This window comes from Prunus persica, chromosome G2 (genome assembly GCF_000346465.2).
Source record: "Prunus persica cultivar Lovell chromosome G2, Prunus_persica_NCBIv2, whole genome shotgun sequence".
NCBI classification, from domain to species: domain Eukaryota; kingdom Viridiplantae; phylum Streptophyta; class Magnoliopsida; order Rosales; family Rosaceae; genus Prunus; species Prunus persica.
Genome location: NC_034010.1, coordinates 13,953,103 through 13,977,907, shown reverse-complemented (window position 1 = coordinate 13,977,907; position 24,805 = coordinate 13,953,103). Strand labels below are relative to the sequence as shown.

At 38.9% G+C, this 24,805-nt stretch overlaps 1 protein-coding gene and 1 pseudogene across 2 annotated transcripts in view; both read left to right on the top strand.

The window, feature by feature from the left end:
- The window catches only part of LOC109947349, an 80,457-nt pseudogene that overhangs the window by 33,382 nt on the left and 22,270 nt on the right, over positions 1 to 24,805 (top strand). The window lies entirely within an intron of this gene.
- On the top strand, positions 3,009 to 3,965 carry LOC18785749 (TMV resistance protein N). Its single transcript, XM_020558376.1, has one exon. It carries the CDS (start codon positions 3,257 to 3,259, stop codon positions 3,830 to 3,832), a length of 576 nt encoding a protein of 191 aa, XP_020413965.1. The 5' UTR covers positions 3,009 to 3,256; the 3' UTR covers positions 3,833 to 3,965.

The following is a 24,805-nucleotide window of genomic DNA, read 5'->3' as shown; positions in this document are numbered from 1 at the left end:
CGACGTTATTTGTAATACGGCTCCCATCATAATCTACGCCGTCTATATGTTCTGTAATACGGCTCTCATTTATTTGGAACCGACGTTGTTTAGACGTTCAACGTCGTCTATATTATTAAGTGCGTCGTGAGTAATGAATACATATAAATACAACGTCGACAATATAAATGTATACGTCGTAAATAATGACACTGACAACTATTTCCACGTCATCTTTTTTAGATAAAATCGAAGTGGAAAATTTATTTCACGACGGTTTTTTGTAAATAAGAGACGTTGTAGAACTTTAGCAGACTAAACACGTCTGTTTTTATTGTTTTCCGACGTTGTTGTATTTAACAACGTCTAATATTTATGGTCGTTGTTTGTTTCTGAAAATAGGACGTATAAATTTTTTAATACGACTCTCATATATTTGTAACTGACGTTGTTTAGTTTTTCAACGTCTACTATAGAAACACATACGTCGTAAATAATGACACTGACAACTATTTCCACGTCATCTTTTATCAAAAAATCGAAGTGGAAAATTAATTGTACGACGGTTGTGTTTATATGTGCGACGTAGTAGGTATCAATAACGTCGTCTTCTAATGTATTTAAAGACGTCATATTTTTTATTGTCGTGAAAATTATATTTAACGTCGGCGTATTTTTATTGTCGTCGTTGTATGTCTATCTTGCGGCCTTGTTCTCTTAATATGTGTCATATTTTCCCTTTTTAACGACGGTCTTTTTAGAGAATTGGTCGTCTATTATCATCATCGATTGCTTTTTTTAGATCTTTTGCAGTACAAAGACGTCGTTTTGTATTTTTTGATGACGTTGTATTGTTTAACAACGACGGTTATTTAGCGTCGTGGTTTATGAGGGAAAAGATGACGGTGGATTCCACGACCATTGAAAAACCAAATACACGACGGTGATTTACCGTCGTCTTTTTGCTTTTTTGTAGTAGTGCGAGCTTGACATTTTGTTTATTGAGTTTTTGTGAGGCAGGGAGCAAGTCATCGTACTTCTTCATGATATACTCAATTTTCATATCTTCACAATCATCATCCTCATGTGATTCATCCAAACTAATTGTGGTTATGAGTGCAACTATCTTTTCATCATTCTCTTATTCTGATTCACTATCACTTGTATTCGATGTTTTGTTCTTCCCGTCCTTTTACTTCTTCAAAGTGCTAGCACATTTAGAAGATATGTGACCATAACCTCCACATTCGAAGCATTTGACTTTTCCTTTTGAATTTTTCTTGTCATTTGACCTGCAAGATTTAGAAACAACGTCAGTGTTATAAATATTTCAAAATTTTCAAATTTCATACTTGAGTTGTTTCGTGGGTCTTGATACTTAAAGTTTCGATTCTTAAGAAAATTCTGGAGCTGTCTCAATATAGCATGATCCATCCTACAATATTGTGGACCTCTCTAAGTGTGTCTAGTGACTTGCTTTGATGCCAATTGAAATTACTTTTAGGATGACTAAGAATGCCTAGAGGGGGTGTGTAAAATCTCACATCCACCAACGGAGAGGGGGTGATGTGCCTTATATGCACATGCCCACCTCCATCTAGCACGAGGCCTTTTGGGAGCTCACTGGCTTTGGAGTCAAGGGAGCTCACTGGCTTTGGAGTCAAGGGAACTCCGAAGTTAAGCGAGTTGGGGCTAGAGAAATCCCAGGATGGGTGACCCATTAGGAAGTTGCTCGTGAGTTCCCAAAAACAAAACCGTGAAGGCAGAGAGGGGGCCCAAAGCGGACAATATTGTGCTACAGCGGAGCCGATCCCGGGATGTGACATGGTGAATAGGCCAATTAAATATTATAATCAATAAACAAAAAATAATCGCCATCACGGTCTTGGTGCCTTCAACTGTATGAGTCACCGACATGCATATAAATGCAATATGAATGATGAAAGGATTTGATAAATCACCAAGTAAACATAGAACACTTGATGACTTATCTAAAAACATACGCACAACAACTTTCTTAATTTTAGATGCTCAAACAAAATATGAAAGCTGTATCAAAACCAAGGAGAGGCATGTGCCCTCTTTATATGGATCTTCTCCTTATGTCAAGGGAATTGCTTTAAAGCCTAAAGAGATTAATTATTGCATAAAACCCAATTGATTCTATCAATTGCGCCAGCTTTTATGCATGCCTTCAATTACCTTCCAATCTTATTCCAATCCTATCTCTTAATATAAGGAAACCAATTATAGCACAATGCAAACAATGAATCATCAAGGACGTGTACTCCAAGTTTGAGATACAAAGGAATATTTTAACTTAAATCAAAATGGAGTTCAACTAGGAAAGTAATTTTAGTAGATAAAATCTAATCCTATTAAAAATAGGATTAACATAGAAATACTTGATTGAAAATAACTCAAACTAGGAATCCTATAATGAATGCATGATTATGTCATGATTTACCTGAAATCAATTTCCTCATATCGATCAAGTCACACTTCAAAAATTCGGGATTGAATGTGTTGCGCCAAAACTTCCAGTAAAAGACATTCACACCCTAATTCCCGACCTATGCTAGAGTCTAAAAAATGACAATACAATTTTGATATTAACATAAAGAGAAAACTAACTAGAAAAAACTTAGTTAGAAGGTCATCCACACGTCACCACCTGGTGCATGGCAGCCTCTAACCACCCAAACACGGAAAAATCTACTTTGGAACCTTGTCATAGAATTTGTATAATCTTGGAAAACGATTCTGCTGAAGTTTTGTACATTAGCTACAAATGTAAGCCCAATAGTCATGTCGACTATCTGAACACAAAGCAATTTTTCCGTGTCGTTATTATAAGTGCCTTTGCAAACAATCTTTTTCATCATTTTTCTGTCGTGTAACAAACGGGAGAAAATGACCTCTCATGAATAGAAAAAGTCATTAAAAAAAAATTAATGAGTTTTCCGCTTGTAACTCAATTTTTTTCTACTTACCGCCTCTGGAATTTTTTTTTATTTTTTATCAAAGCGTGAGGTTTGGAATGTTCATGCTTTTTGCTCCTTCACCGAACTTCTTCTTGGTCTTCTTCCGTTCCTCTCACGTTGCGTCAAAGACGTCATTTATTCTTATTTTGTACCATTTTATAATATATGAGTAATGTATTTATTTATGTTTTTTTTCAGTTTATAAAGTGACAGTCAAAATTACTGAAGAATCTCCGTTAAGTAAAGCTAAGAACCTTACATTTCTTCTCCATCCTAACTTTTATTACAGTCGAATGATGAGAAAGCATTCTTCTCCTCCATCTCCTTCTTTTCCCACTTCTTCTTCTTCTTCTTCTTCTTCGTCTTCTTCTTTTTTCACTCAATCATGGACATACGATGTGTTTTTGAGTTATAGAGGTGAAGATACACGCAAAACTTTTATCGACCACTTATACACCGCTTTGGACCGTCAAGGAATACACACTTTCATTGACGATGAGCTTCCAAGAGGAGAAGAAATATCACCTGCACTTCTGAACGCAATCGAAGAGTCAAAGATTTCTGTCATTGTATTTTCAGAAAACTATGCATCTTCAAGTTGGTGCTTGGATGAACTTGTTAAGATCCTTGAATATAAAAAATCAAAGCAACAACTCGTTATGCCAATTTTCTACAAGGTGGATCCCTCAGATGTACGAAATCAAAGAAGTAGTTTTGGTGATGCACTTGTTGACCATGAACACAAATTCAAAGATGACATGGAGAAAGTACTCGAATGGAGAAGAGCTCTTACAGAAGCAGCAAATTTGTCTGGGTTGCATTTCAAGGAGGGCGGGTACATAATTTCTAATAATTATTGCATGACATAATTCCATTATAATAATTATTGCATGACATAATTCCGTTATTTATATATATATATATAGGACATAATTTCTAATATGGACTGTTTGATTAACAATGATTGGATAGTTAGATCCACTTTAAATATTGATATCTTGTTGCTGGCGGTACTAGGAGTGTGTAGAAACTGATGGATCGAGAATCAAACGTTTGTAGGTCCCAAATCAATGATTCTCAGTGATGTGATCAGATGGTCATTATATTTGGCAATCAATAAAAATTGGACCGTTAGACCGTCTTCTATTTTTAGTATCCCCTTATGGGTGTTTTCTAGAATTATGTATGAACTTTCAAGTTAAGAATCGGAGTCCGATTCTCGTTGTCGTGTTCTGATCGTGCGATTTATGAAGATTCGACTGTTGGATTATGGCCAAATTGATAGGATGCACTTTTGTGACTCATTTTGGCCTAGTGCAACTTTTGGATCGGAAATATGACATTAGGAACCTGAGTCAGTTTTCGAAGGTGTCATGATGTGGGGCCTATTCAACCTCAATTAGTGTAAATGTCCGACCCACCCTACCTCCTTAACTCTCTCCTTCATAAAATCTTATGGGTTTCTTACTGATTTAGAACCTTGTAATTTTGTTCCTTGAATTACTATGATCTAGTAGATGGAGAGTCATTTGATCCATCTACTAGTTTGAGTCCAAATGGAGGCACATTTTCTCCGACTATGACTGTGAGCCCCGAAGAAGACAGAACTTAGAATGAAAATAATTAAAAATTAAAAGAAAAACAATAAAATCTCTCCCCTGATCACCATGTAGGCGATCTTCCCATCGCCCCACCCAACCAACCCCATCCTTCCTTCTCCCATTACCTGACCACACCCAAACCGGCAGCAACCCTCAAACTCAATCAATTTCAACCTAAAATCCCTAATTTCCCAATTAAATACACAATCCTTCATCTTTTGGGTGTAAATCAGTGGAACTGATTAATCTACTATGGCAATGGGTTGGAGATGCATAGATAGGAATAGGGTCGACAAGGTTGGGTGGCTGGGTATGGGGCGTGAGTGTCTGGAGGAGGGTAAGTGGGGGGTGTCAGGGCTCAGAGGAGCAGCACTGGGGTTTGCTTAGAAATTGCAGGCGTGGGGCTAGGGTGTTGGAGTCACGACCTAACTCCGCTAACAAGATATTGTCCGCTCCACTTACGGTTTTGTTCTTGGGCTTAAGCTAATTCTATCTTGCCCAAAAGACCTTTTACTAGGAAGAGAAGTGCCTACACATATATAAGGCACTTTAACTTTCCTTCCCCGAGCAATGTGGGATTGCTCATCATTCTTGCTTCGCAAGCTCACGGGTTTTACAATCCACCCCCCTTGGGACCAAGGGTCCTCACTGGCACACTTCTAGTCGAGGTCCAACTCTGATACCATTCAGTCACAACTCGGCTCCACTAACAAGATATTGTCCGCTTTGGGTCTCCCCCTTATGGTTTTGTTCTTGAGCTCATGCTAATGCTATCTTGCCAAAAAAACCTCTTACTAAGAAGAGAAGTGTCCACACATATAAAGAACTTCACCATTCCCTCCACGAGCAATGTGGGATTGCTCATCATTCTTGTTTCCCAAAGTCAAGGATCTTACAGTTGGGTGGGCGAATTTGGAGAGAGAGATAGAGAGAGAGAGAGAGAGAGAGAGAGAGAAGGAGAAAGTGACTGGGAGAGAAGGGATTTTGGCGAGAATAGGCAAGTTGGAATCGACGAAGGTATTGTGAGGGTGGGTGTTTGGGTGGTGGGGTTGGGTCTGGTAGGGTGATTTTGGCTGAGGGGTTGGCAAGAGAGGGACAATTATTTTTAATTTTCTTTTGATTTTGAAATGGAAATTAATTATTTAATAATTTTACCTGTTTGTATAATAGTTTTTTTTTTGTCCACGTGGAAATCCATGTCATTAAACAATGGGTCCCATCTTTGACACACAAGCATTTAATAAATTCATTAAGGGTTATGTAACAGAGTGAGTAAATTGTAGGTTTTTCACGAGTTTGAGTATGTAAGTGTAAATGTGTTAATTCTATCCCAAACTAGAATTGACATCATGAAAATTAAAGCAAGTTCTGCCATTAAAATTAATAAAACCAAAATAAGCTTTCAAATTCTTTATCAAACAATTAAACTTGAACTTGACAAAAAATGGGCACTAAGCCCAAGCCTTACCCAACCTTAGAGCTGGTTGGACCAGGCTTTGGCCCATCGGTCCTTGGGCTACCCACTTTGGTACGTGGGCTGTGGGCCAAATGATGATCCATATGGATGTAGTGAGTTTAGTTACGTAATTTTTTTAAGGTTATTGGCGCGTTTAGTGGTCACTAAGGATTTATGAAAAGGCTTTGAAATGTTAAAGAGGGGAATTATGAAGTGAACTAAGTATACTTCCCCGATTCAGCAATTCTGGTAAGTTCAAAGTTTGTGGGAATGTGTTTCATACAAGTGTGTGATAAGCAGATCCCTCCCTCTGCTTTTGTGAATGTATTTCACACAAGTGTATGCCTAAAACATTTCTCGCCCTACTTTTGTGAATGTATTTCAAACAAGTGTATGACCATCAGATCTTCGCTTTGCATGTGTGAATATTTTTTCAAACAAGTTGATGACCTATTTCACACAAGTGTATGACCAGCATATTCTTTGCTATGCTGATGTGAACGTGTTTTACACAAATGTATGACCTGCAAGTTCCTTGCAGGGAATTTCTATTGTAGGGATTTCTAAAATCCTAAGAAGCTATGAGAGAATAAACCATCTATCATATGCATATCTAATATGAAATCAAATAAAGTGAAAGTAAGGAAATAACTAGAGGTTCAGACTAGCTCATCTTAGGTCCTAATCTTTATAAGTTTATGAAAGTATGACCAATGACTCTCTAATACAAATATTGTAAGGAGGATTAAGAACATATACCCTTTGAGCGAATCCTGAAACCAAGGATGGTGTTCAAGTAGAGTGAATGGTCCCTTAGTTGTTGACTCTCCACTTTGTTCTCCAAATAGGCACAATGAAGTTATGTTTCCCCAAAGTATCTTTACCAAGGTAAAATAAGAATAGAAGAATGAGGAACCAAGAGAAGAAATGGGTGCTAGCCTTTTCTTCTGTATAGTGGCCGGCCAAGGGACACTAGGGAGGAGGCTTAATGTTTTCCTCTCTTCCTAAATGTCTAACTTGAAACCTTAATGAGGTGTTGTGCAATGGGTATGATTATATAGAGACATATTGTCACACATGTGCCACTAAAGACCCATTTGCCGCACCCTCCTCTTCCTTGGCTTTTTTGGGCTATTTTGGTCTACCACATTAATCTTACAATGTGTCACACTTTGCCTAAGTCCATAAAGTCTATTTTCCCATAAATGCTTAAGTCATGTAGGACCAAAACTAAAGTTCCATAACTTTATTTAATTCATTGAACTAATCCAATTAGTTTAATTGATTTAATTACTTAACTAATTAAATCACTAACTCGTCTAACAAATATTAGTCTTAGTCAACCTTTTGTTGACCACGTCAAGTCTCAGGTCAACAATTTGACCTTTGACTTTTGCTTTTGACTTTGACTTTGACCAAGCCGCAGAATTATTTATTATCTTTACAATTCTCAATCAATACCTTTTCGGTGTGTGATCTTATAGGTTCTAATTAGCAAGACTATGGGTAAGAATGATTACTTATAAACCATTTGTGAATTGTATCTCTCTATACAATTCTCCCTTTTGACGAAGGCTAATCGTAATTAGTCCTTACAAGGCTTCCATGGCTACCCAAGCTAAATAAAATTCATTTAGGGAACCTAGTACGTTTGTGATTACAATGCAATTTGGTCCTTCTCTATTACAATACTCTATGTCCTATTGTTGGGATATGGTTAACTTGTGTCAAATCCTTAACATGACATCCTATGTAAGATCCTACATCAACCAACGGAGAGGGGGTGATGTGCCTTATATGTGCACACCCGCATCCATCTAGCACGAGGCCTTTTGGGAGCTCACTGGGTTCGGAGTCATGGGACTCCGAAGTTAAGCGAGTTGGGGGCTAGAACAATCCCAGGATGGGTGAGCCGCTGGGAAGTTGCTCGTGAGCTCTCAGAAACAAAACCTTGAGGGCAGAGAGGGAGGGCCTAAAGCGGACAATATCGTGCTACGGCGGAGTTGATCCCGGGATGTGACAATTTGGTATCAGAGCCACTCTACCGTGTGGTGCGAGTGTGCCGACGAGGACGTCGGGCCCTTAAGGGGGGTGGATTGTAAGATCCCACATCAACCAACAGAGAGGGGGTGATGTGCCTTATATGTGCATACCCGCATCCATCTAGCACGAGGTCTTTTGGGAACTCACTGGCTTCGGAGTCATGGGAACTCCGAAGTTAAGCGAGTTGGGGGCTAGAGCAATCCCAGAATGGGTGACCCACTGGGAAGTTGCTCGTGAGCTCCTAGAAACAAAACCGTGAGGGCAGAGAGGGAGGGCCCAAAACGGACAATATCGTGCTACGGTGGAGTTGATCCCGGGATGTGACATCTTAAGGTTATATAATTCAGTTGGATGCAATTGCAAACGTTCTTGTGTCAATTCTCTTCCTGTACTTTGGCCAAAGATTCAAGAATCATATCTTTAGAGTATACTCTCTTTTTACTATGAGTATAGATTCCTTGTTGTACATTTACATGCCTCTGTGCATATGCTGAGTATCTTGAAGAAGATCTTTAAGTCACGTCCTTTTGATACGACTGTATTGTGCCCTCAAAGAACTAATACATAAGACAACCATGATGTCTCAGGTCTAAGGACAAATTTGCATTATCATAACTTAGAATTCTTTGTTTGATACTTCTGAGTAAGTCTTCCATACAAGAAATCTTGAGTTGATCAAGTTCAATGAACTCCATCTCTATAGAGCACCTACACACCTGTCTCAGTGCTTCTAGACCAATGACTTGAGACTAGTCATCCTTTCAATTGAGCAGACATAATAAGTACTAGTCCTTGCAGATTACCATTGTCCAATTGGTGATCATATGACCAAGAACAGTTTAATATTCAATATTACTATGATGGAAAGGTCTCTTGAATCTAACTTCTTTAGACTTTATCCATGAAAATGTTACTTTGTGTATGTTATGTATCTTAATGTAATATCCTTTGATTATTCATTGTATTATATTCTTAGAAATTCCATTTTAAATTGGCTTCTAAGGCATATATCTAACATTCCTTGCTCTGTTGGCCTTTTAATATATATTCCAGCAACTTATATCTATTCTTTTCATACGGTTTTCTTTATAATAAATATAAAAATATAAATATATGAATAAACATTGAATCTATCATGTGCTTTTAAAATGGTAGGTATGAAGCTAAATTTATCAATAAAGTCGTTGAGGAGATTTCAGTTCAAGTACTCAACAACACATATTTGGATGGGCCAGCATACCCAGTTGGAATAATGCCTTGTGTAACAGATGTCAATAAGCTTTTAAGTGTTGATGGAAACGGTCATTGCATGGTTGGTATATGGGGGAGTCCTGGAATAGGCAAGACAACAATTGCGAAAGCTGTTTATAATTCAATTGCAAACAAGTTCGAAGGTAGCTGTTTCCTGGCCGATGTTAGAGAAAAATCAATGTATGGAGGACTAATCAAATTACAAGAGGCTCTTCTTTGTCAAGTCCTAGGAAGCATAAACTTCCAATTGTTCAGTCTTGATAAAGGAATCAATGTTATCAAGAACCGGCTGAGCCGTAAGAGGATTCTCTTAATTCTTGACGATGTGAATCAGTTGGATCAGTTAGAAAAGTTAGCTGGAACTGGTTGGTTTGGTGAGGGAAGTAGAGTTATTGTAACAACAAGAGATAGGGGATTGCTAGCTCGTCATGGAATTGAGTTAATATATGAGGTCAAAAAATTAGCTCATCGAGATGCACTTGAGCTTTTCAGTATGATTTCCTTCCAAAGAAAGGAGCCTCAAGGTGATTATTTGGCACTTGCAAGGCGTGCAATAGCCTATGCTCAACACCTTCCATTAGCTCTGACAATTTTAGGTTCACATCTACGTAATCAAAAATTAGAGTATTGGCATGCTACATTAGGAAGTTATGAAGCTGATCCTTACTTAGATATTCAGAAAATACTTAGAACGAGTTATGATGGATTGAATTATCATGTGCAACAAGTTTTTCTGGACATTGCATGTTTTTTCAAGGGTGAAGATGTGGACTATGTGATACAAGTACTTAAAGGCCCTAAGCTTAACTTTCCTGAGAATTGTATTCGGGTGCTCGTAGAGAATGCCATCATAACTATTGAATGCAATATGATTTTGATGCACGACTTACTTGAACAAATGGGTAAGGATATTGTTCATGAAGAATCTCCCAATGAGCCGGGAAAACGTAGCAGATTGTGGTTTCATGAGGATGTGCGCGAGGTTCTAACTGACAATTCTGTAAGTAGAATATACATATATGTATCCACACATATTCTTATATTCAGTTGAGAAAAGGCTTCAAGTAACTTATATTTTTCTTATCAAATCTCCTAGAAAGTAAAATTCGAAACAGTACTCATATGTTTATTTGATAAAAGGGTTTGGTTGGTTAATAATATTGCTTTTCAATACTACGTACAGGGGACAAATACACTTAAAGGCATCATAGTAAATTTGCCTAAACCCGATGAGATACCTTTGAATGCAAAATGCTTCTCAGCCATGAAGAACCTTGAATTTTTTATAAACCATAATGCAAGCCTTTCTGGAGATACCGTTGATTATTTCTCCAACAAGTTGAGAGTGATTCATTGGGGCAACTGTCAGTTGCAATATTTGCCATCCAGTTTCCAACCAAAGGATCTTGTCCTATTCAGTATGCCTTGCAGTCGTATCAAACAACTTGGAGACGGGTGTAAGGTACTTTGAAGTTTTTTTTTTTTTCATCCATTATCATTTCAAAGAGTTTTTATTATTTATTTATTTTGGAACCTTATCATTTGATTACTTCCTTTTCGTTTTTTGGTCTCACAGAATCTGGCCAAGTTGATGTCCCTAAATTTAACGGACTGTAAATTCCTAGCAAAAATCCCTGACTTGTCTGGAATGGAAAACTTAAAATACTTGACCCTTAGTGGTTGTAAGAGTTTAATTGAGGTCGATTCTTCTATAGGATTTCTTGATAAACTTGCTACATTGGACCTCTCAAGATGCTCCAACCTTGTCAATTTTCCACCAATGATTAGGTTGAAATCTCTAGAGATGTTGATTCTTAGCGGTTGCAAAAGGCTTGAGAATTTCCCAGAAATTGTAGACAAGATGGATTCCCTTAGGGAATTGGAAATCCAAGAAAGTGGCATAAGAGAATTACCTTCATCAATTGCATATCTCAGTGGACTCGAAAGTTTATGGGCATATGGTTGTGAATCCCTTACAAATATATCATCTAGTGTTTATGATCTTCAAAATCTGAGTGATATTGATCTCAGAGAGTGCCCAAAACTCGGCACATTTCAAAACATGATAAACTCGGAAATTTCATCGTCAGCTGGATCAATGCCGCTTTCAGCTAACTCAAATATTTCACAAGACAAGTGTAATCTCTCCAAAAGTGGTCCCTTCCTGAGTCTTAATCTTTCGGGAAACAATTTTGTTGCCCTTCCTGTGTGCATAAGCAAATTGGTCAATTTGGATAAACTTTACTTGTTTGGTTGCAAGCTGCTTCGAGAAATTCCGGAAGCGCTTCCAGAAAAACTGAACGACCTCAACCTAGCCGATTGCAAATCATTGGAAAAATTTTCAAAGCTGCCAAGTATATTCGAACATAATGAGTTACCGGAGCTTCAGGGTCTAGACTTGACTAATTGCCAAAGACTATGCGGGGACAAGGGTGATTATTACCTGGCAAAGCTGGAAATTTTTTTCACAATCAGGTTGCTCTCTCTCTCTCTCTCTCTCTCTCTCTCTCTCTCTCTCTATATATATATATATATATATATTAATATTGTTAAGTTTAATTCCTATATTCTTATCAAATCAAGATTCTTAACTACAAAAAATGCAGCAGGAATCTCAAGCGCTCTCGTTTCGAAATTGTACTTCCTGGCAATGAAGTCCCCAAGTGGTTCAGTTGTTGTGTAGTGCATGAACCTGTTTTAGAGTTCCCCTCTTCCCGGTTTATTAAAATTCCTCGGAACTTAATGTGGGAGAAGGCAGGATTGGTCGTGTGTGTTGTTTTCGAGTATACCAAAAGGGATGACAGATTTACGGAGAGTGGGGAATATCGTTTGATGTGCGATGTGCACGTGAGGATCAATGGAAGACTAGTGGAATCATTTCCCCATGGTCATTATTTGACAATGACGGAGTCCACTCATGTGTGGTTCACTTACACTCCATGGAATATATCCTGGGGACAGCCGGATGGAGGGAGCTGCTGTGAAGTGACATTCACATTTGATTGGGTTGGGAGGTCCAAATGTGTCAAATTCCTGAGTTGTGGGGTCCACCTACTATACCCTCAGGATGGTGATGGTAATGGTGATGATACTCATGTGAATGATCATGAACCCTCAGCTGTCATGATGGTTGGTGATGATTGTGGTGATGACAATGATAATACCAACGTCAATACTGAGCTTTCCTTGTCTTTTGGACGAACAAGTCCTCGAAAGAGGCCTCATGGAGCAATGACTACTCCTAACGTCAACGTTGATCATCAAGATGATCAAGAGCAACGGCATTCTTTGTCTTCGGATCAACCCAGGAATAATCTTCGGAAGCGGAGGCATATTGATTTTGATATTGCATCCACTTCACACCCCAACCTATGATTTATTTACATGGGTACGTAATTTACTTTCAGCCAAATTAAATACTTGTCTTTCTCAACACAAGTTTTCACTTTAGTTTTTTGTTTTTTTGTTTTTTTGTTTTTTTTTGGTGTTGTTTTAGGCCACTTCTTATAAACTGGCATTCTCAAGCTCGTGTTGCTTTTTAGATTAGCTGAATGTGCGTTGCAATATTCGGCAATATACTCCTAGTTTCCAAAATTAATTGGAGGAATAACTTTCTCTTGGATTGAAGGATAAACATGTTGAGTTGAGCTTGTAATTATTATAAGACATCCTTTGTGAAGAGTAGCGTTGTTGTTTGTTTTCGAAAATTGACTTTTAGCTTCGGATAATATATGTTGCAAAAAGTACCTAAGAACTGAAGTATTGAGAACCGATGCATATGGTCATACGCTTCAAATATTATCCGTTGCTAAAGATTATTTACGACTTAGCTATTTACATAATCGCCGATGCGTAAGTTGTTAACATGTGCCAAAAGAGCGTTGACCTCCGATGCCGGCCTTGCATCCCCATATTTTCAAATGTTTCAAGCTTGGTTTTCTCTTATTCCAAACTCCATAAGGGATATTGTTGATACTTTTGGTTGGTACTCGATTGAGTTTGTAATTTGTTGTTTTCAAAGCTTCTCCCCACACAAAAATTGGTAAGTTTGTGCAACACATCATGCTTCTTATCATATCTTTTAGAGTTATGTTTCTCCTTTCTGCAATTCCATTTTGCTGTGGAGTCCCTGGATTAGTGTATTGAGTAATGATTCCTTCTTGATGTAGAAATCTTGCAAAAGGACCAGGATTCCTCCTAGTCTCATCGAATCTCCCATAAAACTCCCCTCCACTGTCAGACGTTACAACTTTTATCTTTTGGTCTAGTTGGTTTTCCACTTCAGCTTTATAAATTTTGAACATATCCAAAGCACTTGATTTTTCTTTGATCAGATAAACATGTCCAAATCTCAGGTAGTCATCTGTAAAAGTGATGAAATAGTTAAACCCTTCATGAGTTGGAGTTGGGAATGGTCCACATATGTTTGCATGGATTAATTCCAATACACTTTGACTTCCTACAACACCTTTCTTTCTTAGGTTGGTCAATTTTCCCTTTGTGCATTCTATATAAATATCATCTGCATTATCATGATTCAATGGTGGTAGAACTAATTTTTTGCATAGTGTATTGATTCTTTCCTTTGAAATATGTCCAAGTCTCTTATATCACAGTTTAAATGATAATTCTTTGCATAGTTTGGATTGAACTGAGTTGATTTGCATAGTTTCTTTGCAGTTTAATCGAAACATAACATCCACAATACTTCCTTTTCCAATTAAACTTTTATTTCTGAAAATAGAACAACCAAAATCATCAAAGTTCAAAGTGAACTTTGACTTTACAAGCCTAGTAACTGAGATGAGATTCTTCCTCATTGAGGGAACATAAACCACATCTTCCAAATCAAAGACAAAACCACAATCTAGCTCAATCCTAACTAGTCCAGTATTATCTACTCTCACTTTTTCTCCAGTGCCTACGAACACCTTCACTTCATCCTTGCTTGGCAGCTTCTCTTTATGAACCCCTGCAAAGAATTAGTCACATGAATAGATGCACCACTGTCTACCATGAATCATTAGTAAAATCAACTAAATTAGATTCAAAGCAAACCAAAACTTGATCACTTTTACCTTTAGTTTTCTATTTGTCCAACTATTTCTTATACCTTTTGCATTCCTTTTTCATATGTCCAGTTTTCTTACAGAAGAAACATTTCAATCCCACTGGTTTCGGATCTTTTGAACTGTTATTATCCTTTTCCTTTTCTTTCTCTTTTCCAGCAGTACTGCCTTTGTTCCTATATTCCTTATTTTGCTTTGACTGCACTAGATTCACCATTTTGGCACCTCTTTCTCTTATTATATTGTGTTCATGTTGAATGCATATGGTGATAAGATTATTCAATGTCCAACTTTCCTTTTGAGCAATGTAGGTATCTTCGAGAGACTTAAACTCCTTAGGCAACGAATTCAAAGAAAGATGAACCATCATATCTTCATCTACATTCAATTCCAAAATCCTGCAACTTAGTTCCAATGTCAATCAGATTCATGATATGAGCTCTCACACATCCTTGTCCATCATATCTCATATTAATCAACTGATTTAGTAAGGTACTTTTGACAGCTTTCTCAGACTCCTTGAATCTCTGTGCAATAGCTTCATAGTATTGTTTAGCATTCTCAAATTTGGGAATGCTACCTCTCATAGATGATGCCACTGACCTTTGCATAATCAACATACTCATATGATTAGCCTTTTCCCACTTGGCATATTTGGTTTTCAATGCTGCAGAAGCATCAGCAGCTAGTTCTTGACTGGGTTCTTCTCTAAGCACATAGTCATAATCAAGAAAACCTAAAGAAATCTCTAGATCTTGCTTCCATTTTTGGTAGTTCGATCCAGTCAGTGTTTCAATGGATTGATAGTTTGAAGGATTCACTGTAAACATATAATAAATAGTAAATAACTGTCCCCACTAAACTTTACTTAAACATTATCAATTCACACCTGTGGGTTGTGATTTGAACATGTTCCAAAATACTGGATTTTGAGTTTGAATAAACTTCCTGCACAAGTAGAACTTCTCATCTGTGGATTGAGAAGTCTTCTTGTTAGTCTGTTCAGTCCCTTCATCTATATTGTACCATCACATCTGTTATCAATATGTATACTTACTATCTGTGGATAGAAGTAATCACAAAAGGCTACCAGTTGTGATGCAAGTATAGATCAATCTTTCGATTGAAAATTACTCTTGCAACAATTAAGCAGCTGTGGCTTACTTAATTTAAGCAATAATATTCACAATCTTTGATCAATAGCCTTTCAAGCATGATTGAGCAAATATTCTTGATGCCCATGATCATACCTTATCACATAAGATATGCAATTGGTTAAAGTCTACATGGTTCAAGACTAATGATCAAAATTTTATTTTGGTAGCAATCTTTTATAAATTAGTAGGATAGATTATAGAACAAGACCTAGTGCCTTGATACCACATGTAAGTTCTATCATGTCTTTGAGTCTCAAATACTATAACCTTGATCAGACATTGTGAATAAGGATCTTCTTTTCCTACTTGGCACTTTATCTCTATCTTTGGATGGGGGTGAGTTTTCTGCTATGAGTGTGTTTTTGCCAATAGGGAAGGGACCTTATTTATAAGCATCTGTTCCAGTAAGGTACCTTACCCATCAAGGAGTACTCGAACAGATACTATTTGCTTAGGAATAGGATGTTTTAGTCCGTATAGAATTAGGAATTCTTAAGATACTCCTATCTCAATGTAAACTCATTCTTTGATTGAGTATCCTACTGGTATTAGGATTAATACTTCCTGATCAATTAAAGCTCCTCCAAACCAGATATGATTAGAAGACCAAAATTTAGACTAAGACATGGATTTGTCTTACAACTTGTCCTTTGATTGATTCGTGATCCTCTTAATATCTACGTAGGAATATCTACTTGGCTTGAAAGATTTGTAATCCTCTAAAAACTTTTCGATTTTTAGTCGACTCTCTTTTTCCTTTTGATCAGCGCTATAGACACCATGCACTGCATTGACCAATGCTTAAAAAAAAGGTGAACCCAGTGTTGCACCTGCAAGTAAATACAATCCCTGAGCAAACACATATCTTCCAATGTCTTCTAGACTAGACATGTAACAAAGCAAAAGAAAAGACTGGTCTTAGAGGTCGTTTGGGAGTGCTTTTGGAGCAATGAAAAGCCCTTCTAAATGGGTGAAAGTGCTTTTGTCTTTTAAAAATGGTGTTTGGCAAAAATTGCAAAAGAGCTTTGGGTGAGATCCAAAACCACCTTGAGTGGTTTTAGAAGAAGCACTTGAGAGGAGCTGCTTCTTAAAAGTGTTGCAGGACCAAAACACGGGAAGCACTTGGCTCCCTTTAATAAAACTTTTAAAATGCCAAAAATACCCATATTTAATTTTTTTTTTAAATGCCAAAATAGCATTTCTTTCTTTTTCTTCTGGCATGTTCTATTGAAATAGGATTAAGGATTTAAAAAATAAAACTGAAACGGTCGAAAACCCACCACGACCCTCAAACTTGGAACGCATTGCCTTCATCCCTCACCCATGTTTCGTAGAGTAAGAATCCTCATCTACTCACTGCATAATAGTAAGGGGCAAACAGACTCAGCATCACCAATTGTAGAAAGTGGAAGAGGATCCACTCTTCCATCGATCGATTATACTAATTCAGTTCTATATTTCATACAAAAAAGTTTGAGGTTTTCTTTTGTTTTTCTAGGTTCGTTTCTTCCTTTATGATGTCGAAAATTGAGAAGTAAATCATATGGTTTGTTGTCACATCCCAGATCGGCTGCGCCGTAGCACGATATTGTCCGCTTTGGGCCCCTTGCCCTTACGGTTTTGTTTCTAAGAACTCACGAGAAACTTCCTAGTAGGCCACCCATCCTGGGATTGCTCTAGGCCAAACTCACTTAACTTCGGAGTTCCCATGACTCTGAAGCTAGTGAGCTCCCAAAATGCCTCGTGCCAAATGGAGGTGGGTACACATGTACATATAAGGCATATCACCCCCTCTCCGTTGGTCGATGTGGGATGTTACAATCCACCAAGCTTAGGAGCCCGACATCTTCATCGGCACACTCGCACCACACAGCAGAGTGGCTCTGATACCATTCTGTCACATCCCGGATCGGCTACGCCATAGCACAATATTGTCCGCTTTGGGCCCTCTGCCCTCATGGTTTTGTTTCTGAGAACTCACGAGAAACTTCCTAGTGGGTCACCCATCCTAGGATTGTTCTAGACCAAACTCGCTTAACTTTGGAGTTCTCATGACTCTGAAGCTAGTGAGCTCCCAAACGGCCTCGTGCTAGATGAAGGTGGACACACATGTACATATAAGGCACATCACTCCCTCTCTGTTGGTTGATGTGAGATGTTACAATCCACCATCCTTAAGAGCCCGACGTCTTCGTCGGCACACTCGCACCACACAGCAGAGTGGCTCTAATACCATTCTGTCACATCCCGGATCGACTACGCCGTAGCACGATACTGTCGGCTTTGGGCCCTTTGCCCTCACGGTTTTATTTCTGAGAACTCACGAGCAACTTCTCAGTGGGTCACCAATCCTGGGATTGCTCTACCCCAAACTCGCTTAACTTCGGAGTTCCCATGACTCCGAAGCCAGTGAGCTCTCAAAAGGCCTTGTGCTAGATGGAGGTGGGCATGTACATACAAGACACATCACCCCATTTACGTTAGTCGATGTGGGATGTTACATTTGTTGTTACAAGGAGAAAGATCGAAGGAAAAAGAACTTGAGCAATCAATATAGGAACCTCAAGTTTGCTCATCAATATGGTAGTTCATGTCTTTGTGTGGCTGATATTCTCTTTGCATGTGTTTATTTTATTTCAGAAATTTGGTATAAAATTATGGTATGATTTTGTGTGCTCTGAAAAGGTTGAAAATGGTTTTTCTTTTTCTTCCTGTTTCTATTACTCCAATATTATGTTTTTGGCAGACATCAATTTAAATACAATTATGAAAAAATATCTATGAAACAAATATTGCATAGGGGTACACATATCCTAGTAATCATGCCTAGAGAAAGACAAGTACCATATATTGGAATAAAAGGTATCACTACCTGAAATGTTTATCATAATATTTTTAAAGTACTTTTGAATTTGGGATTCTTTAGGTGAAATTACACGTAGAATAACTAAGAATGCCTAGAGGGGGGGTGAATAGGCCTAATCAATAAATAAAAATAAACTTCAGTAACATGATTGATATATCAATCTTGAAACCTGTTGAACATAAAATAAAGGAACATACAGTGAATTATTTTACGTGGTAAAACCCCACCTTTTCTAGACTAGCTCGTAGACTTCCCCAAGACATGTGTTGCATCATCAAAAAAAGCAACAAATTGTTTCTTCCCTTCTGGGATTTCACATGGCAACCCACATACCCATAATCTTCCTCTTCTTCTATTTTATTTTATTTTTTTGTTTCCATGTGGCTGACTTCTCTCTTTGGATATGCAGATTAAGGAGGTGCCTTGCCGTGGGCCATATTGAGAGCTTTGAGATTCCTTTGTTTGTAGAGAAAGCAATTTGTCTTCTTGTTTCATAAACCAAAGACAAAGCTTGGTTGGGTATTTGCTTTTGCCTATTCTTCTTTTCTTTTCTCTTCTTATTTGCTTATTTTTCAGTATTACTCCACCGAATATGTTTTATTTTTTCAGTGATAGTCCACCAAATTTGTTTCTATTTTTCAGTGATCATTTACCGAATCCGTTATTGAGTATGTACTTAATATTATTTTTTAGATATAAAGAGGACTTGTAGAGGTACTATTGAAGCTTCATCATCTCGACCTGATAGACAGTGTTCCACAGCCTCAACGAGGAGACAGAGAGCGGCTCCTCAAGATCACTTTGAGGATACTACAGAGGTTGAAGATGTAGCTCCTACTCCTGATAGTAATGTTGATACAAAGGTTGAAGATGTAGCTGCTACTTTGTAGTGGGTGCATTTTCGTTAGTCATTAAGATGACCGTATCTATAGTAGCTACATTCTCCACTCCCAGAAGTTGTTGAAATGCATCCACACACGCTTGGTACCTCAAGTACAAATGTGTTACATCGCATATGTCACTTTGTTCATATCACATTCTAGAAACTGGTGGAATAAGATGATCTGGAGACAAATGCACCTACAAAACAAGAATTCATTCATTTATGCACAACATATAAAACTAAACTATGTAGCGCAAACAAATAAATTCATACCTGGACATAGTGATCATCGTCAACAAAACCAATGGCAATCTCGCGTAGTTTGGTTTCATTTGATTGAATTGAGAAAGGAAGAAATGTAAGGCATTAATGCATGCTTAGAAGGATTAAAACCACATTATAACATGTGGCAATAATATGCCCCATATCAGGCGTGGTCATCTAACAAAAGAATGGTGCAAATCTATCACCAAAATAATTTAGCGCTAGCTCAATCTCGTTGTACTGCTCCTCTCACAAGCAAGTATTGAAGGGACCTGCCCCAAATTTTCCGAAACCCGAGGCAAATCCTGTGGGATTCCCGACATCACCCCGATGTCGGGCCCAATTACTAAAGTCCTACCCTTTTTCCCAAAATGGAATAAGGGTACAAGAATTTCTGCCGAAATTTCGGCAGTCTCCCCTGTAAATTGAATGTTTCCCAAAATTACAACCTGCATAAAACACAATTTAATATCCACAACTAGCAACATGCACAATATAATTTCATGCAATTCACAATAAATTCTCAACAAACTACCAAACACGCTAACAAATCAATTCATGTCTTAAACAAGGCAAACGATAAATTCAAATATAAATTATGACTATTAAATTTCAAAATGCATCATTTAACCTTTCACGTTTCAATACATGAGGTTTTAGCCTCCTAACACAATCACAGTTATGTCCTCGGCTGCACCTAATAACCTTAGGCTGCCTACGTACCCTCACTGAGAGATCAAGCCACACGTAGTTCTTTTGTAAAATCTTTTTCCACACATAGGCGATACCTTATTTCATTTCTCTGTATTACACATAATCTCCCCATACGCCGGTACTACCAACACCACGTATGGGGCCTGTCAATACGCCGGGTAACCTACGCCACGTGCGACCGTACCATACTATCACAATATCTCCCCATACGCCGGTACAACCAACGCCACGTATGGGGTCTGTCGACACGCCGAATAACCTACGCCACGTGCGACCTCAACACAATATCACATAATCTCCCCATACGCTGGTACAACCAACGCCACGTATGGGGTCTGTCTCAACGCTTGATAACCTACGCCACGCGACCGTACCATACTATCACAATATATCCCCATATGCCGGTACAACCAACGCCACGTATGGGGTCCGTCGACACGCCGGATAACCTACGTCACGTGCGACCTCAACACAATATCACATAATCTCCCCATACGCCGGTACAACCAACGCCACGTACGGGGTCTGTCGACACGCCGGATAACCTACACCACGTGCGACCACAACATAATATCACGTAATCTCCCCATACGCCGATACTATCAATGCCACGTATGGGGCCTATCTGCACGCCAGATAACCTACACCATGTGGGACCTAACTTTCACAGGGTGGTACTTGTAGTGTAACCAAAATCCGGGGAGGTACCTAAGGTAGTGCGTATAGCACTTCAAACTGACATTCTAGACTCTTTTTATACCTTTACAAAAGTATATAAATATATAATTTTTTTCTAATATTGTATAAACCTCAACAATAGTCTAGCACCCGATAATCCCCCTGGGAAGGTGAGATTACTTCGGGAGACTCACGGTCAACCAAGGGTCAAACTACCCTAACCCTGTTCAAACAGGCCTACGGGGCCCACGACCACCAAACTCCAATATGAAAGTTCCTATGGGTTCTGCAAGGTATAGGACACTAGTCTTACAAGTTTGGTCCAGATCGGACGGTCGGATCGCTCACGATCGCACGATCTGACAGTTATTATAAAACATAAACTTTAAATTATTTAATCGGAACATCCGGGCACCGATTCACGATCCATGAATTCCTACCCGATCCTAGAAATACCTAGATTAACATATTTTAAATTTGAGACCATCCAACGGTCCCAACCTATTGAACCCGGATAACGCGCAATATGCGATCGTCCGTTCGATAGTCAAACGACATCCAAATTGAGATCCGCGAAATCCTACGCAACTCCACTACCCTCGCCCACGCGCCGCCACATGCGCCGGCAGCGCTGGGTGCCTAAAGCGATTACGCATCGCCGAAAAATCTCAAAACCACGGCTCCAAACTCCTACCCTAGGTATAACACCCTATTTGGAGCCACTTTTGTTCTTGGACCTACCCCAAAAACTGACCGGAACTGGCCGGAATCGCGATTCCAAAACCGGCCCAATTTCAATTCGAAAATCGAATTGCCTACGCTAAGAATCGATCCAATCCTACCCAACAGGCAACTAGAGCATGGAAAGTAGGTGAGAAACCATACCTCGGTCGTCGGAATCGGTGGCTGGAGGAGGGAGATCAACGGCGGTGAAGTTCGGACTACACCGGCCGCTTCTTCTCCATTTTCTGGCGAAACCACGGCGGCTGGAGGCGGGAGCCGACTGGGGTTGGAAGAGAACGATGCCCCGGTCATTTTGGTACCGACCCCGTCCACAACCGTAGCCGGTGGCCGGAGTTTCGAGGAGAGAGAGAGAGAGACCGACGGGGAGAGAGAGAGAGAGAGAGAGAGAGCATGCGGGAAGGAGAGAGAGAAAGAGAAAAATCTGATTTTTATAAAAATCCCATTTCAAAATAATTACGATTGTGCCGGGGTTTCTTTTGACCATATCTCTCTCGTTACAACTCTGATTCGAGCCCACTACGTGTCTACGAACTCGTCTCAGTACGACCTATCCAAAAATACTAGTCACTGCCCCAAACTCTCTCTAGTTAAGAAAATAACCAAAATGCCCTTATCTCAAGGGTAAATTTGTAATTTCTCTTAAATAATTAAATAATTTAAATAAGGGGTTAAATTTGGAGTCAGGGTGTTACAAGTATTACTCGAGGTCTCCTCTTGCCCTCACATCCATAATCAAACCTTTTAATTGCAATGACAATATTATTCATTTTTCCTTGTGCACGAGACCATCTAAGTAATGCATCTCTACTATTGAATATCTACACATAAAACTCATGTTATTTAAAGATAAAATTTGAAACATTAATGCCATGTTAATGATACTAAAAAGGATTTTAGACAAAAACTCAAAATAATTACCGAATAAGTTGTGAATTGACCATTATAGTCCATTACACATCACATTGTTGCCTTCAGTAGGGGCGTCATCATGTTTTTGTTCCTTCAATGGGAGTATGATCAAAATAGCTTGAATTAAATTTGTGGTCAACAATAAGTTACTGAAAAAATAAATAAATTTCAGTTGATTGCCACTTAACAACGTTCCATGTTACGGTGGATCTCCACCACATATTAAGTTCATGACTGGTCAAACACAACCGAAATAGGTGCAACTTTTCGGTGGCATCCCACCGAATTTACCTATCGCGTTCGATACTGATGTGCTAAACGCAACCAGCATCCATCATGAAATACTAAACTTGCAAAATGCCAAAAAATAAACTCATACCTCATTCGAAGCCTCTCTCACTTCAATCTCATCCTTCATGAATAAATACAAGACATTTTTTCACCAATATAAATGTATAAATCTCGTTAGAGTTGTAGGAACATGATGGTTTGAGAAAAACCTCAAACTAGGGTTGCAAGAACATATATGGGGTGTAGTGAGCAATTTTAATTTTAATTTTAAATTTTTTTTGTCCTGAACGGTAATTATGTACAGGGGTAAAATATGTTATTCATGTTTAAAATTAGTATGAGGTGCAAAGAGCAATTAATGGGGTGCCAATAAAATCTCCCTTTTAATTTACTTGAGCAGGCAAAAAGCAGTTACCAATTTCTTAAATTGAATTTGATACCAAAGTAAGGTTGTTCTATTTAAATCCCCATGTGGATTTTCCAACTTTGTTCACCTCTAAGTGCCCATTTGGCATTGCTTATTTGTGGTGTTAAGTGATTCTTAAAAAAATTTGAGAAGTCCAACCCGTTGGGTAAACTATGAGAAAATCACTTAGTGCTCGTTTGACATTGCTTATTTGGGATGATAAGTGATTTTGAAAAAAAATTGGGAAGCCCAGCCCATTTGGTAAACTATGAGAAAATCACTTATTGTTAAAAATTGTTGAGAGAAAACTATAAGGAAAGGCAGCTAATGAGGTGCTTTCATTTTCTGATTATCCAAGAATCAGTTTCGAAGAGGCTTTGGGTTTAATGATTATGCGGGAATCAGTATCAACAACATTTTTAACAAAAAGTTCACTAAAGTTCACTTACCTAAGCGGTTGGTTGGTTAAGACATGGATGGTATGTACTTGGAAGTATGGTCTGAGGTGTCTAGCCGACACTACCAGGGCGAATGCCAGTTTCTTAATGTCTGGGTACCGTACCTCGGCATCCTGTAATGCGTTGCTAACATAATGCACCGGGTGCTCAGCACTTGGATAAGCACAGACCTAACTGTTTTAGCCGAGACAGAGAGGTAGATCATTAGGATATCTCTAGGCTCGGGGTTGACAATAAAGGGCCAGGTTTATATACTCCTTGAGCTCGCTGAAAGCCTTGTCACACTCGGTAGTCCAGGAAATGCTTCGCTTGCTACCCTTAAGTGCCTTGAAGAATGGGGCACAACGATTAGTAGCCTTGGAGATAAACTTGATTAGGTCGCGACGCGCCCTGTAAGGCTCTGGATGTCCTTCATTGTCTTGGGTATCCTTATATCTAAGATGGCCTGGATGTTCTCTCGGTTAGCTTCAATACCTTGTTGGCTGATCAGGAAGCCAAGAAATTTCCCCAAAGCCACACCGAAGGCACACTTCGCAGGGTCGAGCCTCATTCTATACTGCTTCAGGATAGTGAACATGGCGGATAGGTTAGAGATGTGCTGGTCAGCAGGGCAACTTTTGACTAGCATGTCATCAACATAAACCTCCATAGTGTTACCAATCAGTGGGGCGAAGAGGCTGTTCACAAGACGCTGATAGGTAGCTCCGACATTCTTGAGCCCGAAAGGCATCACCTTGTAGGAGTATAGGCCACGATCTGTGATAAAAGAGGTATGGGCTTGGTCGTCAGGGTGCATGAAGATCTCGTTGTACCCAGAGTAAGCATCCATGAAGCTACGGAGGGCTTGGCCAGCTGTGGCGTCAACAAGCTGGTCAATGCGGGGTAGGAGGAAGCTATCTTTCGGGCAGGCCCCATTAAGATTGGTGTAGTCTACACACATGCGCCAGCCCTTTTTTGATTTGCGGACCATCACCACATTAGCCAGCCAGGTGGGATAATCCACCTCTTTGATGAATCCGATGCTGCTCAACTTATCCATCTCTGCCCTCATG

Excerpts from the sequence above, each read along its gene's own strand:
- LOC18785749 (XM_020558376.1), top strand. The coding sequence starts at position 3,257 with ATGATGAGAAAGCATTCTTCTCCTCCATCTCCTTCTTTTCCCACTTCT.